The 16,815-nt window shown below is 49.6% G+C and overlaps 2 protein-coding genes across 3 annotated transcripts in view; one reads left to right on the top strand and one right to left on the bottom strand.

Annotated features, from left to right (window-relative positions):
- The first annotated feature begins 8,276 nt into the window (after nt 1-8,276).
- TIPE2 (TNF alpha induced protein 8 like 2) lies at nt 8,277-11,144 on the top strand. 2 transcript variants are annotated; one of them, XM_006168426.3, is made up of 2 exons: nt 8,277-8,425; nt 10,106-11,144. In XM_006168426.3, the coding sequence occupies exon 2, from the start codon at nt 10,135-10,137 to the stop codon at nt 10,687-10,689; it is 555 nt and encodes a 184-aa protein (XP_006168488.1). In that variant the 5' UTR covers nt 8,277-8,425; nt 10,106-10,134; the 3' UTR covers nt 10,690-11,144. The 2 variants fall into 2 exon arrangements, with proteins under 2 accessions (XP_006168488.1, XP_006168489.1); XM_006168427.3 differs by having other exon boundaries at nt 8,335-8,425; nt 10,083-11,144.
- Nucleotides 11,145-16,815, bottom strand: part of LYSMD1 (LysM domain containing 1) — a 17,094-nt gene continuing 11,423 nt past the window's right edge. Inside the window, exons 2-3 of the mRNA XM_006168428.3 lie at nt 12,995-13,359; nt 11,145-12,334 (exon numbers count right to left, since the gene is read on the bottom strand). Coding sequence (XP_006168490.1) covers nt 12,196-12,334; nt 12,995-13,359 — 504 coding nt within the window. The 3' untranslated portion in view covers nt 11,145-12,195. The remainder of the gene's footprint in view (nt 12,335-12,994; nt 13,360-16,815) is intronic.

Raw genomic sequence — 16,815 nt, 5'->3', positions numbered from 1 at the left:
CACCCACTCTGTGACGGGAACTATACAGTCAGTCCTGTGGGATCTAGCTCCATTAACCACCAGGCCACAGGCTGCCTCACAGCAAATTTTTTTTTTTTTGGAGAGGTTTTTGCTAGAGAGACAGAGAGACAGAAAGAGAGAAGTCATCCCCCAGGGGGGATGGCCACGCCACAATTCCTTCTCCTCCATTCTCCTCTCGGGATCTTGAGCATGCATGCACACGCGCCCAGCGTGAGTTTTAAGCCACTGGGTCCAGGACGCGAACTGCGGTCAACTTGGGAATCCAGCGACATAGCCATTATGCTAACTGCTGGTCCCCTCAGCAAATTTTTAACAAACACAGTATGAGCAGACTTCAAAAAACTCCTGAAGTACTAGCCAGGTGGTACGCTGGTTAGGGCAGCTGGATCCCATATGGCCAAGGGCATGGTTTGAGTCCTGGAACTGGCAGTCTGGAAAACACCCTGGGCATGTCATGTATGCCGAAAATCCCAAGAGGAGATTGGAGGAGTGGGAATTATGGTGTGGTCCTCCTCCTGGGAGTAGGGGGAGTATGCTTTCTCACTTTCCCTCTCTCTCTCTGTCTTGTAAGTGCATGAACCCTATAGCAAATTTTCTTTTTAAATTGGAAAAACGGAATTACAGTACAAGCTTATTCTGATGAAAGTTTTTTTTTTTTTGAGAGATTTCTGCTATAGGGCACGTGCGCTCGCCAGACAGACAGAGAGAGACATTAGAGACAGAATGCGAGAAATCACCCCCCAGGGGGGATGGTCACGCCGCAATCCCTTCTCCTCCATTCTCCTCTCGGGATCTTGGGCACGCACGCACACGCGCCCGGCGTGAGTTTTAAGCCACCGGGTCCGGGACACGAACCCTGGTCGACTACGTGGGAGTCCAGCGACATAGCTATTACACTAACTGCTGGCTCCCGAAAGTTTTGAAATCAGGCGTAATTTTTTTTTTCATAATACACATTTCCATGAATATCTTCAAGACTTCGCCTATACGCCAGGGACAGTGTAGACACTAAAACGGAATCTCTGTCCTCCTGAGTGTACAGTCTAGTAGGACGTTTACAGTCAAGTTAACAAAAGCACAAATTACCGACTGGATGTGGCTCAGCGGTAAGATGTGATGCTGCAAGGCTGACCCACATGGAGAGTTGAGAGTTCTCTTGTACAGAGACCCCCGAGTAGGTTAGGCACACACACGCCCATGATCCTGGCTGGCTAAGACTGGGGAGTGCCCATTGTCAAGATTCTATTGGTGCAGTTAGCGTAATGGCTATGTCGCTGGACTCCCACGTGGTCAACCGCGGTTCGTGTCCCGGACCCGGGGGCCTCGCTGGGCGCGAGTGCGTGCGTGCCCAAGTTCCCAAGAGGAGAATGGAGGAGAAGGGATTGCGGCGTGACCATCCCCCCTGGGGGGTGATATCTCACTTTCTGTCTCTATGCTTCTCTCTCTCTCTCTGTCTGGCGAGCACACGTGCCCTATAGTGAAAACCTCTCCAAAAAAAAAAAAAAAAAGATTCTATTGGTGTAACTGTCTCTTATTTATGAAAGAAATAAATAAACGTTAAAAAAATTACAGACAGGGCCAGCAGGTGGTGTGGATCCCACATGGCCAACTTCGCTGCTCAAATACCAGAGCCAGCAGCGTGTGAATCATGCTGAGCATGCGTGTGTATGCCCCAAATCCTGAGAGCCGAGAAGGGATTGTAGCAAGGCTATCCCCCCTGGAGGGTGATTTCTCACTTTCTCTCTCCTTCTTGCCCCATCTCTCTCTGGCAAGTGCCCTATAACACACACACACACACACACACACACACACACACACACACACACACACGAGCAGTTATTATAATAGAGAAGGTACACAGTTCTGTAGGATTGTAGGATATATAACAGGAACGGGTAAGACAGTTTAGGGAGTCGTGAATGGGTTCACAGAAGATAGGACTTTCTGGCTGAAATCTGAAGTACGAGTAAGAATTAACAGGGCATGGGGCTAGCAGGTGGCGTGGTGGTTAAAGGCGTTGGATTCCCACATGGTCGACCACAGTTCAAGTCCTGAACCTGTCAGCTTGCTTTCTTACTTTCCCTCTCTCCGTGTGTCTCTCTCTGGTCAAATTAAAGTAAATGAATGAATAAATAAAATTAAATAATTAAAAAAATAACAACAACAGCATAGAGAAGAGAGTTCTAGGCAGAAGGACAAGAAGTGTGAAGGGGCCAGCAGATTAAGCCACCAGATCCCACATGGCGGACTCTGCACCTCCAGCCCCGGACCTGGCGGCTTGAAAAACGCGCTGGGCAAGTGTGTGTGCATGTCCAGAATCCTAACAGGAAAGTACAGGAGAAGGGATTGCGCCATAGCCATCTCCCCTTGGGGCTGATTTCTCACACACCTACCCCCCCACTCCCTGTCTCTCTCTGGTGAGCACACACATAACTATGACAAAAATTGAAAAAAAAGAAGTGGGAAGGTCTAGAGCAGAGGAAGAAATGGAGGAAGGGAGGGGGGGAAAAACCAAACACCACAGTCCGCATCAGAGGAACTAAGAAGCCCAACAAGGAATCGGGGTCCGCGTTCTCGGGCAGAGAGCGGAAGCGAGGAGGTGAACAGGTGGAGCTGGCAAAATAGTTGTGGACCCAGAAGTTATGACTGTACAGCATCTTCTTGCATTTTCATTTCCTTCATTCGCATTTCCCAATGAGATGATCCATTTCTTATAAAAAGGACTTTCACTTGTCCTGTGATTTTGGTGGTGCCACCTAGGACTGTCCCCGAGGATGTGATCAGGGTATGATGCAACGTACAGACCCAGGCTGCGACCGCATCCATCAGGAGGTGGCAGTGAGGACCTCATAACCTTGTGAAGCACTCACCAGGGAAAAGCACATGCTTAGAGAAACACAGGAGGTCCCCGTTCTGTCATTCGCTAGCCCTGCAACTCGAGGACTGGTTATTTGAACTCTTTAAGCCTCTTTTTTCCCCATCGGCAAGAAGGATATAGTGCCATTTAATTCATAAGTGCACTGTGGGGACTAGATGGGACACTTACGTAACATCCAGCAGAGTGCACTCAACAGGGGCTACTCCCTTTCTCACCTCCCGCTCCACCCCCAAACCCTTCGTCCACTCCTTCCTGTGGGCCCCCACACCATTTCCTCTCCTGGAAATTTCCTCTTTTTTTTTGGGGAGGGAGATTTTTTGCTATAGGGCGTGTGAGCTTGTTGGAGAGACAAAGAGTGACAGAAAGAAAGTGAGAAATCGCCCCCCAGGAGGGGGTGGCCACACCGCAATACCTTCTCCTCCATTCTTCTCTTGGGATTTTGGGCACACATGCACACGTGCCCAGCATAAGTTTTAAACCACCGGGTCTGGGACTCGAACTGCAGTTGACTAAATGGGACTCCAGCAATGTAACCATTACGCCATCTGCTGGCCCCTTTCTAGGAATTTTCTAAGCTTTCTTTTCTTTCTGCCTACAAAATGTATGCAACTAATAGCTAAAAGCAGTCCTTCTCTCAATCCCGCCCTCCAACCCCTTAAGCTTTCCCTTTCTCTTGATCTCATTATTACCAAACTTCTTTAAAAATGAGCCAATGTGGGGGGCAGCAGCAGGTGGTGTGGTAATTAAAGGAGCTGAACTCCCACACGGCCAACCACAGTTTGAGTCCCAGACTTGGCAGCTTGCTTTCTCACTTTTTCTCTCTCTCTCTTTGGTCAAATTGAAAAAGAATGATAATAAATAAATAAATAAAAATTTTAAAGAGGTTTTTTGCTATAGGGTGCGTGTGCTTGCCAGAAAGACAGAGAGAGACAGAGAGACAGAAAGTGAGAAATCACCCCCTGGGGGGATGGCTACACCACAATCCCTTCTCCTCCATTCTCCTCTCAGGATCTTGGGCACGCACATGTGCCCGGTGTGAGTTTAAGCCACAGGGTCCAGGACTTGAACTATGATCAACTACATGGGAATCCAGTGACATAGCCATTACACCATCTGCTGGTCCCAGATAATTAAAAAAATAATAATAATTGTCAACAGGGACCAGACGGTGGTGTGGTGGTTAAGACACTGGACTCCCACATGGCTATCATGGTTTGAGTCCCAGACCCAACCGCTAGAAAAATCACCAGGCATGGGGCCAGTAGGTGGCATGGTGGCTAAGGGCACTGGACTCCCACATGGCTGACCGCAGTTTGAGTCCCACACCTGGTCGCTTACTTTCTCACTTTCCTTCTCTCTCTCTCTCTCTCTCTCATCACTCTGTGGTCAAATTAAAATAAGAAAGAAAGAAAAAAAATTAAATTAAATTACTCTTAAAAAAAAAAAGAAAGAAAGAAAGAAAGAGGGACCAGCAGTTAGCATATGGCTATGTTGCTGGACTCCCATGTAGCCAGCCGCAGTTCAAGTCTGGACCCAGTGGCTTAAACTCATGCCAGGTGCGTGTGCGTGCGTGCCCAAGATCCCAAGAGGAGAATGGAGGAGAAGGAATGAAGGGATTGTGGCGTGGCCATCCCCCCTGGGGGGTGATTTCTCGTTTTCTGTCTCTCTGGCGAGCACACGTGCCCTATAGCAAAAACCTCTCCCCCCAAAAAAAAGAAGAAAGAAAGAAGAAAGAAAGAAAAGGGACCAGCAGTTGGCTTAATGGCTATGTCACTAGACTCCCAAGTAGTGGACTGTGGTTTGAGTCCTGGACCCGGTAGCTTGAACTCACTCCGGGCACGTGTGGATGCATGTCCAAGATCCCAAGAGGAGAATGGAGGAGAAGGGATTGCGGTGTGGTCATCCCCCCTGGGGGGTGATTTCTCTCTCTCTGTCTCTCTCTCTCTTTCTGGTGAGCACATGTGCCCTATAGCAAAAACCTATCCAAAAAAAAAAAAGAAAGATAGAAAGAAAGAAAGAAAAAAAAAAGAAAAGAAAATTAGTGGGCATGTGTGTATGCCTGCCCAAAATCTTGGAGGAGAATGGAGGAGAAGGGATTGCAGCATGGCCATCCCCCTAGGAGGTGATTTTTCACTTTCTATGTCTCTGGTTAGAGTATGCAACATATGGGAAAAAAAAAAAAAAAAAGAATGTCCTTCCCAGTCCAGCCGGATGAGGTAGTAATTAAGGCAGCTGGATCCCACATAGCTAATTTCCTAATTCAAGTCCTAGACCTTACAGTTTGAAAAACATGCCTGGCATTTGTGCCCAAAATCCCGAGAAGAGAATGGGGAGAAGGGATTGTGGCATTGCCATGTCCCTTGAGGGGTGCTTTCTCACTTTCTCCAGTGAGCACATATGCCCAATGGAAAATGTAAACAACAACACAATGTTTTTTTATAAAAAGAATTCTCTCTTAGGACCTGCAGATGGCACAACGGTTACATTGCTGGACTCCCACAAGGCCAACCACAGTTCGAGTCCTGGACCCAGAGGTTTGAAACTCACACTGGGTGCGTGTGTGTGTGTGTGTGTGTGTGCCTGAGATTCAGAGAGGAGAATGGAGGAGAAAGGGTTTCAGTGTGGTCATCCCTCTGGGGGGTGAATTCTCACTTTCTGTCTCTCTGTCTCTCTTCTGTCTCTTTGGTGAGAGCATGCACTTATAGCAAAAATGTATCTAAAAAAGAAAAAAACATGGGGACCAGCAAATGGTGTAGCAGTTATGTTGCTGGACTCCCATGTAGTCTACCATGGTTCAAGTCCCAGGCCTGGCAGCTTAAAACTCATGCAGGGCATGTGGGTGGAAGTGCCCAAGGTCCTGAGAGGAGAATGGAAGAGAAGGGATTATGGCATGGCCATCCCCCTGGGGGGTGATTTCTCACTTTCTGTCTCTCTGGTGAGCACATGTGCCCTACAGCAAAAATTTCCCTAAAAAAATGCCCTTTCCTCAGCTAAAAATTTATTAAAGCATCTCACTCATTCCTACTGAGCTAGTTATTTCACACTCTTGATTCCACTGTCTATGGGAAAAGTCTGAACTTTTGTTCTTTTAAAGTTTCTGCCATCAGGTGCGTGCACTGGAGAGAGACAGAGACAGTGAGAGGGAAAGTGAGAAATCACTCCCCGGGGGATTGCATTGCTGCGATCCCTTCTCTTCCTTTCTCTTCCTGGGATTTTGAGTATGTACACATGCCCAGCATGATTTTCAAGCCACCAGGTCCAGGACTTGAACTGCAATTGGCCATGTGGGAGTCTAGTGCCTTAACCACTATGCCACTTGCTGGCCCCCAAGTGTGAACTCCTGAGCAACTTTTTCTTTTCCTTTTGGAACTCCTTTTAAACTTGCCATGATCTGGTCTTTCCCCTTCTTCACTTCTCTCAAACACCCTATACTCCAAGCAGAGTAAATCACCACTCAGAGCAGTGTTGTGTTTATTCTCATGGTGCCCCCTCATCTGGCAAGCAGCTCTTCCCCATCACTGGCTGCTCAATAGCTGAGTCTGTTTAAGTCTTCCAAGTCTACCTCTTCAGCTCTAACAGAATGAATCTACGCTTTATGCTTTACTCTCATAATTCTTTAAACTTTTTTTTTGTTTGTCTTTTTTTAGTTTGTAGTTTGCTATAGGCTGTGTGTGCAAGAGGGAAAGTGAGAAACCAACCCCCAGGAAGAGAGCCGTGACACAATTTCTTCTCCTTCATTCTCCTCTCAGGATTTTCAGGCACACACACACTGTGCTTGGTACATTTTTCAGGCCACCAGGTATGGGACTCAAACTGCACTGTTGGCTATGTGGGATCCGGCTGCCTTAACCTCTGTACCACCTTCTGTTTCTTTTTGTTTGTTTCTGCTATAGAGTCCCAGAGAGAGATAGAAAGGGGAGGAAAGTGAGAAGTCACACACACACACACCCCCAGGACAGATGGCCCTGCAATCCCTTCTCCTTTGGTCTCCTCAGGAATGTGAGTATGCACGCACACACACCTGATGTGACCTTCAAGCCACTGGGTCTGGGACTCAAACCACGATCAGTCATGTGGGAGTCCAGCGCCTTAACCTCCATGCCACCTGCTGGTACTAAACCATTAAAGTAATGGTAGGACAGGTGGTTGCAAAGCAGTAATTCAACTGGACTCATAGAGAAAAGGTCCTGGGTTCATATCCCGGACTTCCTTGAGCACTCCCAGAACACACTCATGTGCCATGATCTGGGCTGACTGAGGCTGAAGGTGGGCCTTGTTGTAAAGGGCTGGTGGAGTCTTCTTTCTCTCTTTCTCACGCTCCCTGAGAAATAGACATCAATAAAAAAGTAAACGGCATTGTTTGACTTGTATTATAGTTGTCTGTGCTTTGGCTCGTCTCCTGGTCAGGCGCTAAGAATCTTGATGCTAAATATTTTTGCCTCATTTAAGAACTGTGGAGGCCAGCAGGTGGCATGGTGGTTAAGGCACTGGACTCCCACATGGCCAACTGTAGTTTGAGTCCCAGACTTGGTGGCTTGTTTTCTCACTTTCCTTTTTTTTCTCTCTCTCTGGCCCTCTCTGATGACCACACATGGCCAATACAATTTTTTTTTAAAAAAGGAATAATAATAATAAATAGATAAAATTTAATAATAATTTATAAAGGATGCACAGATGACATAATGGTTTTGTCGCTGGACTCCTACATAGTCAACTGAGGTTCAAGACCCAGACTCAACAGGTTAAAACTCACACTGGATGTGTGTGCGTGCACGCCCAAAATCCCAAGAGGAGAATGGAGAAGGGATTGAGGCATGGCCATCCCCCTGGGGGGGGATTTCTCACTTTCTGTCTCTGTCTCTCTGGTGAGTGCACGTGCTCTATAGCAAAAATCTCTCTCTCTAAAAAACAAAGAAAAAAACCCAAAACTGTGACTGCCCCTGGGTTTTGGTTGCCTTCAGAGGCAGTTCCTCTGGCGTTGGGTCCTATGCTGACACCTTCTGGCCGGGCTGGGGTCGGTCGCCCTTTGTTCAGCAGCACTGGCCCCAGCACCTACCTCCGTATCAGGGACTGAGGCCGCCCTTACCTGCCAGGCCCTGGAAGAGTATGCGTGTGCTAACGTTGCCCCCGGCACCACCCTCCAGTCCTCAGTACTGTCTCTCCGGACTCCCACTCCAGCGATTCAGACTTTACATCCTCTCCAGGACCACCGAAATACGAGGATCTCTAAGAACTGAGCAACAGGGAAAGAAATCAGCAAACACCCTGGGAGAGGGGGATGTCCTCCTTCCTCCACCTCAGAGAACCAAGGCTGTTTCTCACAGTCTAGTCCTTCTGTCTATTTCCAGGCTGCTCTTGGGCCATAGGCCTTCTTGTGACAGTGGTGATAAACCGGAGGTTGAGCAGAGAGTAGGTAGGCGGGGCTTGGGGTGGGGCCAGGCCAAAGGACCTCTCACTTAGGAGCGTCTCCATTCTGTCCCCTCTCCGGGAACATCCAAGGCAAGACTGGCACCCGGAACACTACAGGTGAGGAACTGGCGATGACAGGGGGTGGGCTTTAGGGGCGAGGATGGCAGAAGAGTCCCCAGCTCTTTCAGCCTTGGCTTTCTGTGTTGTGAATCTCACTTGTGGAATTCTTGGGTCCCCGGTGGAGAGGAGCTTGCTTCTGCCCTGGAGCAAAGCAGCCTCTGAAAGCGACCTGGTTTGGGATGGAGATGGCCGTGGGTACAGGACAGGTACCAAGAGATGCAGCATCTTAGGCAACATGGAAGTAGACAGGTAAGGGCCAGAGGGAGGCAAGGAAATCAGAAGGGGGCTTCATCTGAGAGAAGAAGGGAGCCCGGGCACGGGGAGGAGGAGAGCACGGTGCACCAAAGTCAAGATGGCAATGGAGAGAGAGCTGGGTAACAGGAAGGCCAAGGAGGAAGGAAAACTCGCATGGAGCAATCTCCTCTTCCGGCTGGGGAGCATGGTCCAGAAAGCCCGGGGTCAGTGGGAGCCAAGACTGGTTTCAGGCCCCACTGGAATGATCGGCTGGAGCAGAAATCCCCCGTTACCTATCTCCCCTGCGTCTGCAGTCTCCCGTTTGGGTTTGGAGAGGGCGAGGCTGCTCCTCACTGCGGTCAGAGCCACATCCTGCAGAGCTGGGGAGGGGGAAGTAAGAAGCAAAACAACCACAGGCGAAGACCACGGGGAGAGGGCATTGGATACAGGCTGAGCGCCAGCAGGAGGGTCCTGGTTCAGCCGACAGAAGACCAGGCCCTTGGTGGGGCTGGACCTTGACACGTTCCATTCTCCTGCTTGCGCCTCAGTGAGGGCAATCCAAGGAGGGCGGCTTTCGATGACCTGGTTTGACGTCCATTCTTATCGTTTACTAGCGACTTCAGCCACGTTGCTAAATGTCCCCAGCTTCCGTTTTCTTGTTGTATAATGGGGATACCTATCCTACAGAGGGTTGGGAAGACGGAGATGATTCGAATAAAGTGCTTGGCACGTAGTAGGCTCTCTGTAAGTGTTAGTTCTTCTTATCAGGACTCCTGGGGCCTCTGTGTTTTTCACTTCTTTAAAAGCAATTTGGGACTGGCCACTGCGGTGCAGCGGTAACGCCGTGCCCTGCAAACCCAGAGGCCACATGGCTGAAGTAGGTTGTGTCTCTGGGTCAGCCTGAAAACATGCTGGGTGGTGGCTGTGGGAGAACTGGGAGAGCGAATGGCTGGCAGTAGGACAAGACCCTGCCAAGGGTAGTTCTCTCTGTCGCTCTCGTGTGTGCACACGTGCTCTCATAAAGAAAAAATTAAAGGAAATGCAGTGCACAGGCCAACGTGAGTCGGGGAGGCAGGAAAATAACATGAACCTGTGTACTCGGCTCTCAACCGAGGGAGCAGTACTGTGTGGCATGTAGGCAGTGCCCCACGGGCAGGGACACTCATTCACAGGTCAGCCGGATCTCACTGCGGCCGGGCAGCCCACTTCCCTGCAGCCCCGCGTGGGGGGCCAGCCCCTGTGTGCCACAGGCCTGCAGCCCGAGCTGGCGCCTCCTCTGGGCTGCTTCGGAGACCAAGGTTTCCTACAGCCCTAAAGGGCAGAAGCCGGGCGGGAGGGACAGTGGCAGAGACCACAAGGAGAACGAGACAGAAGCCAAGGCAGCGGCAGAAAGGGAAAAGCATTTCTCTGTGTTTCTAAGGAAGCCTGTGGCCTTGCTTCTAGTGACGGAGCAGAGCCCACCCCCGGGAGCCATGGAGTCCTTCAGCTCGAAGAGTCTGGCCCTGCAGGCAGAGAAGAAGCTCCTGAGTAAGATGGCGGGGCGCTCGGTGGCGCATCTCTTCATTGACGAGACGAGCAGCGAGGTGCTGGACGAGCTCTACCGCGTGTCCAAAGAGTACACGCACAGCCGGCCCCAGGCCCAGCGGGTCATCAAGGACCTGGTGAAGGTGGCCGTCAAGGTGGCCGTGCTGCACCGCAGCGGCTGCTTCGGCCCCGGGGAGCTGGCCCTGGCCGCCCGCTTCCGCCAGAAGCTGCGGCAGGGCGCCATGACGGCGCTGAGCTTCGGCGAGGTGGACTTCACCTTCGAGGCGGCCGTGCTGGCCGGGCTGCTGACCGAGTGCCGGGACGTGCTGCTGGAGCTGGTGGCGCAGCACCTCACGCCCAAGTCGCACGGCCGCATCCGCCATGTGTTCGACCACTTCTCGGACCCGGGCCTGCTCACGGCCCTGTACGGGCCCGACTTCACCCAGCACCGGGACAAGATCTGCGACGGGCTCCGCAAGCTGCTGGATGAGGGGAAGCTCTGAGCCCGGAAGCCGGCACGGTCCACGGTGGCTGGCGCAAGGACCAGGACTGCTCGCCCGCACCAGCTTTCCCGACCTCAGGCTTCCTTCTCCCTGAGAGCGCCTCGCCGGGGCCACCCACGCCCACACTGCCGGGGTGGGGGAGCCGGGAGCCCCTCTCCCCCTCCAGCCCGGACAGGAAACAGCTGCCTGAAAGGCGAAGTGAAACCGGGATCGCTATTTCTCCCGTAAGGGACATGTGAAACAGGGAAGCCCCTGCCTGTGAGCCAGGGCACGCGGACGCTGCCCACATAACCCCCGGAGGACACTAAAGGAGAAAGGGAGAAGGTGGCCCTGAGGGGCATCCTGGACTCCCGCTCCAGGCAGCAGGCGACAGACCCCAGGGGCGGGACCGGAGTGCAGGCAGAGGGCCAGGGCCGGGGGGAGTGCGGCAGGGGAAATAAAACCACTCAAACAGGCCCAGGGCTCATGTTTAATCTCTCCAGCTTCTGACAGCAGGACCCGCACGGAGGAAAGGCGGTAGAAGAGCAGCACTCCACTCGCCTCTCACCACCTCCACAGGACACTGAGCCAGGTTCCAGCATCAGTGAGGTTCCCTTGCCTACTTCTTGTGTTTAAGAAACAACGACAAACTGTACCACAGATCAGTGCTACAAATTGCAAATTGCAAATAAATACACAGTGAGCAGCAAGGCCCAGCTAGACAGGCTCTGAGGGTGGGGGGATGCACAGAGCTCACTCCGGCAACTGTCCTCAAACCCCCAGGCGGTCCTCCTGTCCTTAGCCCCACCAAGAAGGGTGAACCCATAGGATGGAGAGTTCAGGTCCTTACATTGCTTTTTCTCAGAGCAAGAGTTGTGAAAAAGTTATAGGGAACTGGTTAGTCAAGACTGAGCCCGATCCTTTACTTGAGTTTGGGGAAAGGGCCGGCAGTCTGCCATTCTCTGTAGCGGGGCTCGATCTCTGACTGCCCATCCTCAGTGACATGCTTGGCTAAGGAGCCAGGGGTTGGAGAAGGAGCAGCCCCTGGTGCACTATTCCTGGGTTCGCCTCACCCCAGGGCTCTAGAAATCCCATTTTTCTGCAAAGAGTGGGAAGGAACAGGATACAGCAAATAAATATGACTTCAATATAGCACCAAATAAATTAGTAACAGAGTCTGAGATGAGGAGGAAGTTCAGGGGGAGGCTCCGCTTCCCTGTCCTAAGGCCAGGGAGTGGTAATAGGAGTAAGAAAGGCAGCAGGGGGTAGAAAAAGATCCTTTTGAATCTAAAGAACAACTTTAGATTCAGCTCAACAACTGTGAAAGCGTCTAGTCCCCATATTCCCTACTCTTGACAATAAGACTGCTCCGGCCAAGGACTTCTTGAAGGACAAGGAGGCTGGGCAGATGGTAGGAGTGGAGGGAGGCAGACTTGAGGGAGAACCCATGTTCTTGAGCCTCACCTCAGGCTCCTCCCCCTCAAACTGTTCCACAATATCTTGCTTCTTTTAATCAGTTCTGAGTCATCAGAGTTTGAAGATTTCATCCTCCTGGTCCCGTAGTGTCCGGGTGCGCGAGGTCCGGGTCAGCGGCACGGGACCTAGGACGGCTCGTTGTTGCATCCGAGGGGAGCTCAGGTGAAGACCTGCATCTTCCCCGGGTACCCTGCAGGTGAGGAAAGGCAGGAAAGAGTGACAGATCAAGGAAGAACCTGAGAACAAGACACGTAACAGGTGCCTGGGAAGCTATCCTCATCTCCTAATATATGAGCTGGCTGCTCTAAGGTAGAGTCCCAGGGCCCTCTGGGTAACTCCTACCCTGAATACTCCTGGAGGATCAGCAGAGCAGTAGAACAGGCACCTGCTTCACTCCAATGAGAGCAGCCTCTACCCGCCCCTGCAGCTCACTGTCCTGGAATCGCCTGGAATCCCCCTGGGTTCCCTGGGGCAAAGATACCTTCCTTCTACTGACCCTGTGCTTGCTTACTTGTGTCTGTGGTCAGGTAAGACCGGAAGGATGGAGGGGTCTATGGAGAAACTTTCTCTTTTTTTGGAAGAGATTTTTGTTATAGGGCGCATGCGCTCACTGGAGAAACAGAGAGACAGAAAGCAAGAAATCACCCCCCGGGGGGATGGCCACACCGCAATCCCTTCTCCATTCTCCTCTCAGGATCTAGGGCATGCACGCACATGCGCCCAGCATGAGTTTTAAGTCGCCAGGTCCGGGACTTTGAAGCATGATGGACTATGTGGGAGTCTAACAATGTAACCATTATTTCATCTGCTGGTTCCTTGAGGAACTCTCAAGGAACCATTCAAGACTTACCCGCTGTCCCCTTTTTTCAGCTTCTGGGCAGCAGCCTTCTTTGACAGGCTGATCTGGGAATCAAGCTTCTTAAGGAAATCAGAGGCAGAGAGGTCGTGGACTGGTGTGGGGGGTGCCTGGCCAGATGTGGGGAGGGCTTCACCATTGGCATGTCCAGAACCTGTCTCTTGTTTCTTCCTCTCAGCTGAGTGAGGCCACACTTCATCCTTACTTGGCTGTACCTCTTCCTCTCCATCTTTCTCTTCCTCAGAATCCAAGCCATTGAACAGGTCTCTGGGCTCTGTCAGGATGGGGATGTAGAGGGTTTTCTTCAGGAAGATGGAGTCATTAGTATAAAGGCGGTTTGCACGCTTAATCTGTTCCATCTTTAAGAAAAAAGTCAACAAAATTAATGACAGTTACAATAACCTTACAGAGCATATTTTTCTTTCTTTTTTTGGAGAGGCTTTTGCTATAGGGCACATGCACTTGCCAGAAAGACAGAGAGAGACAGAGAGATAGAAAGCGAGAAATCACCCCCCAGGGGGAATGGCCACGCCACAATCCCTTCTCCTCCATTCTCCTCTCGGGATCTTGGGCACACACGCACATGTGCCTGGCATGAGTTTAAGCCATCAGATCTGGAACTTGAACCACGGTCGACTACATGGGAGTCCACCAACATAGACATGATGCTAACTGCTGGTCCCACAGAGCATATTGAGCTATTTTTTTAAAGAATTATTTTACTTAACTTTATTTATTTATTTTAATGTGACCATAGAGGAACAGAGAGAGAGAGAGAGAAAGAGAAAGTGAGAAATCTAGCCACCAGGTCTGGGGCTCAAACTGTGCTCAGCCATGTGAGAGTCCAGTGCCCTCAACCACCACGCCACCTGCCGGCCTCCCTCTTGAGCTTTTTAAAGTGATCATACAGTCTTACCTGACTCCACATCAACCAAACTAACGTACAAAGGGCTGGTATTATTCCTACAGTATACATCAGTCGTTTTCTTATTTCTGTTCTTAAGACCCCCTTTTTTAAAAACAATTTTGCTGAGGCTGGCAGGTAGCATGCTGGTTAAGGGGCTGGACTCCCACATGGTTGACTGTGGTTCAAGTCCCAGACCTGGTGGCTTGCTTTCTCACTTTCCCTCTGTTTCTCTCTGGTCAAGTTAAAAAAAATAATGATGGGGGCCAGCAGGTGGTACGCTGGTTAAGGCATTGAAATTCCCACATGGCTGACCATGGTTTGAATCCCGGACCTGGCAGCTTGTTCCCTCATCCTCTCTTTCTCTCTGCCTGTCTTTCTCTGGCAAAAACTCATATGAAATAATAATAATGATAAGTAAACAAAATAAATAGTTCTTTTAAAAATAATAATAATGACAATGATGAATAAAATGAAATAATTAAAAAAAATTTTTTCTATAGGGAATGTGTGCTCATCAAGGAGAGAAAGAAAGAGGAAGGAAAAGTAAGAAATCACTCCCCCCAGGGGGTTGTCCATGCCACAATCCCTTCTCCATTCCCCTCTTGGGATTTTGGGCATACACATGTATGCACCCTGCATGTGACTCAAGCTGCTGGGACTGGGATTAGAATCACATATTGGCTCTGTGAGGCCTGGCTTCCTTAACCATTAGGTTCCAGGGCCTGCCCATTTCCTTTATCTTTAACAGCGGGTCTCAAAGTGAGGTCCAAAGACTCCAGGAATCCCTGAGATTCTTCAGGGGTCCACCAGGTCAAAACTATTCATAGTAATCATTTTTTTATTTTTTAACTATAGGGCACATACACTCACCAGTTAGGATGGAGAAATGGAGACAGGATTGTGGTGTGGCCACACTCTACTCGGGGGGTGTGCTTTCTCCCTCTCCCTTTCTGAGAGCATATGTGCCCGCTGAAGAAATTCTTTAAAAATAAATTTTAAAAAAGAGGAAGGAACTGAGGCTCTGAGAGGTTCAGCTACTTGCCTAAGATATTATCAACTGAATTGTTGAAAAACTCATGATGTATTTTTGCACAGAAAAACATAGAAAAAGGGCCAGCAGGTGGTGTGGTGGTTTAGGGCACTGGACTCCCACATGGCTGATCACGGTTCAAGTCCTGGACCTGGTGGCTTGCCTTCTCACTCTCTTTCTCTCTCTCTCACACACACTCTCTCTCTCTCTCTCACACACACACACACACATACACGCACACACACTCTGTCCCTCTCTGGTCAAATTAAAATAAATAAGGGGCTGGCAGGTGGCATGGTGGTTGAGGGCACTGAACTCCCACATGGCCGACCACAGTTCAAGTCTCTGACCTGGTAGCTTGCCTTCTCACTTTCCCTCTCTTTCATTCTGTCCCTCTCTGGTCAAATTAAAATATATAAATAAAGTTAAATACTTCTTTAAAAAAAAAAAGAAAGAAAGAAAAAAATACATCATGACTTTTCTGACAACACACTAGCAAGTTAATAACAGACCAGAACTTGAATCCTGGGCTTTTACACTGTTTCTGGGAATGCTTTTCACACTATACTATTAGTAACTTAAGGACCAACAGTTGGCCTAATGGCTATATCGCTGGACTCCCACATAGTCCACTGAGGTTCAAGTCCCGGACTCAGTGGCTTGAACTTACGCTAGGTGCATGTGCGTGTGTGCTCAAGATCCTGAGGAGAATGGAGAAGGGACTGCGGTGTGGCCATCCCCCTGGGGGGGTGATTTCTCGCTTTCTGTCTTTCTGTCTCTGTCTTTCTGGTGAGCACACATGCCCTATAGCAAAAACCTCTCCAAATAAAAAAAAGAACCTTCATTGCCCAAATATTTATATTGATTTACTCATCACTGAACACAGTGACTGGCATCACCCTCTACCCACCTGGCTTCACCATGCAGAATATAACTGTCATCCTTAACTCAGTTTTCTGTCGTCATCCGAACTGAACTGGTCAACAAAAGTGCTTCCAAAATCTCTGGGGCCGGGACCAGCAGATGGTGTAATATTACATTGCTGGACTCCCACATAGTCAAGGGCAGTTTGAGTCCTGGACCTGGCAGCTTAAAACTCATACCAGGCACGTTTGCATGTGCATGCCCAAAATCCTGACAGGAGAATGGAGGAGAAGGGACTGCAGCATGGCCATCCCTCCTTGGGGGGTGATTTCTCACTTTCTGTCTCTCTGGTGAGTACACATACCTTATAGCAAAAATCTCTCTTAAAAAAAAAAAAATCAAGGCCAGCAGGTAGTGTGGTGGATAAGGGCGCGGTATTCCCACATGGCTGACCATGGTTCAAGTCCCAGACCTGGTGGCTTGCTTTCTTGCTTTCCCTTTCTCTCTCTCTCTGGTGGTAATATCAAAAGATAACAATAACAAAGGGAATTAAATAAATAAATAATTATTTTAAAAAATATCTTCAGGCTAGGGCCAGCAGGTGGTGAGGTGGTTAATGCGCTGGACTCCCACATGGCTGAAAATAGTTCTAGTCCTGGACCTGGCAGCTTGTGTTCTCGCTTTCTCTCCCTCCTTCTCTCTCTCTCTCTGTCCCTCTCTGGTCAAGTTAGAAAATAATAATTAACAAATTAAATTAATTCTTTATCTTTAAAAGAATTAATTTAATTTGTTATTCTTATTTTAAAATTATTTATTTATTTATTAAAATTTGACCAGAGAAAGGACAGAATGAGAAAGGAAGAGAAAGTGAGAAAGCATGAAAGCAAGTTGCCAGGTTTGGGACACAAACTGCGGTCAGCCATGTAGGAGCCCAGTGCCCTTAACCACCATGTTACCTGCTGGCCCCAATAAGTCTTTTTTTTTTTTTTTTGGGAGGTTTTGACTTTAGGGCAC

Source organism: Tupaia chinensis, unplaced genomic scaffold (assembly GCF_000334495.1).
Source record: "Tupaia chinensis unplaced genomic scaffold, TupChi_1.0 Scaffold145814_1, whole genome shotgun sequence".
NCBI classification, from domain to species: domain Eukaryota; kingdom Metazoa; phylum Chordata; class Mammalia; order Scandentia; family Tupaiidae; genus Tupaia; species Tupaia belangeri.
Note: the sequence above shows the minus strand (reverse complement) of the source record. Positions and strands in the feature narration are given on the sequence as shown.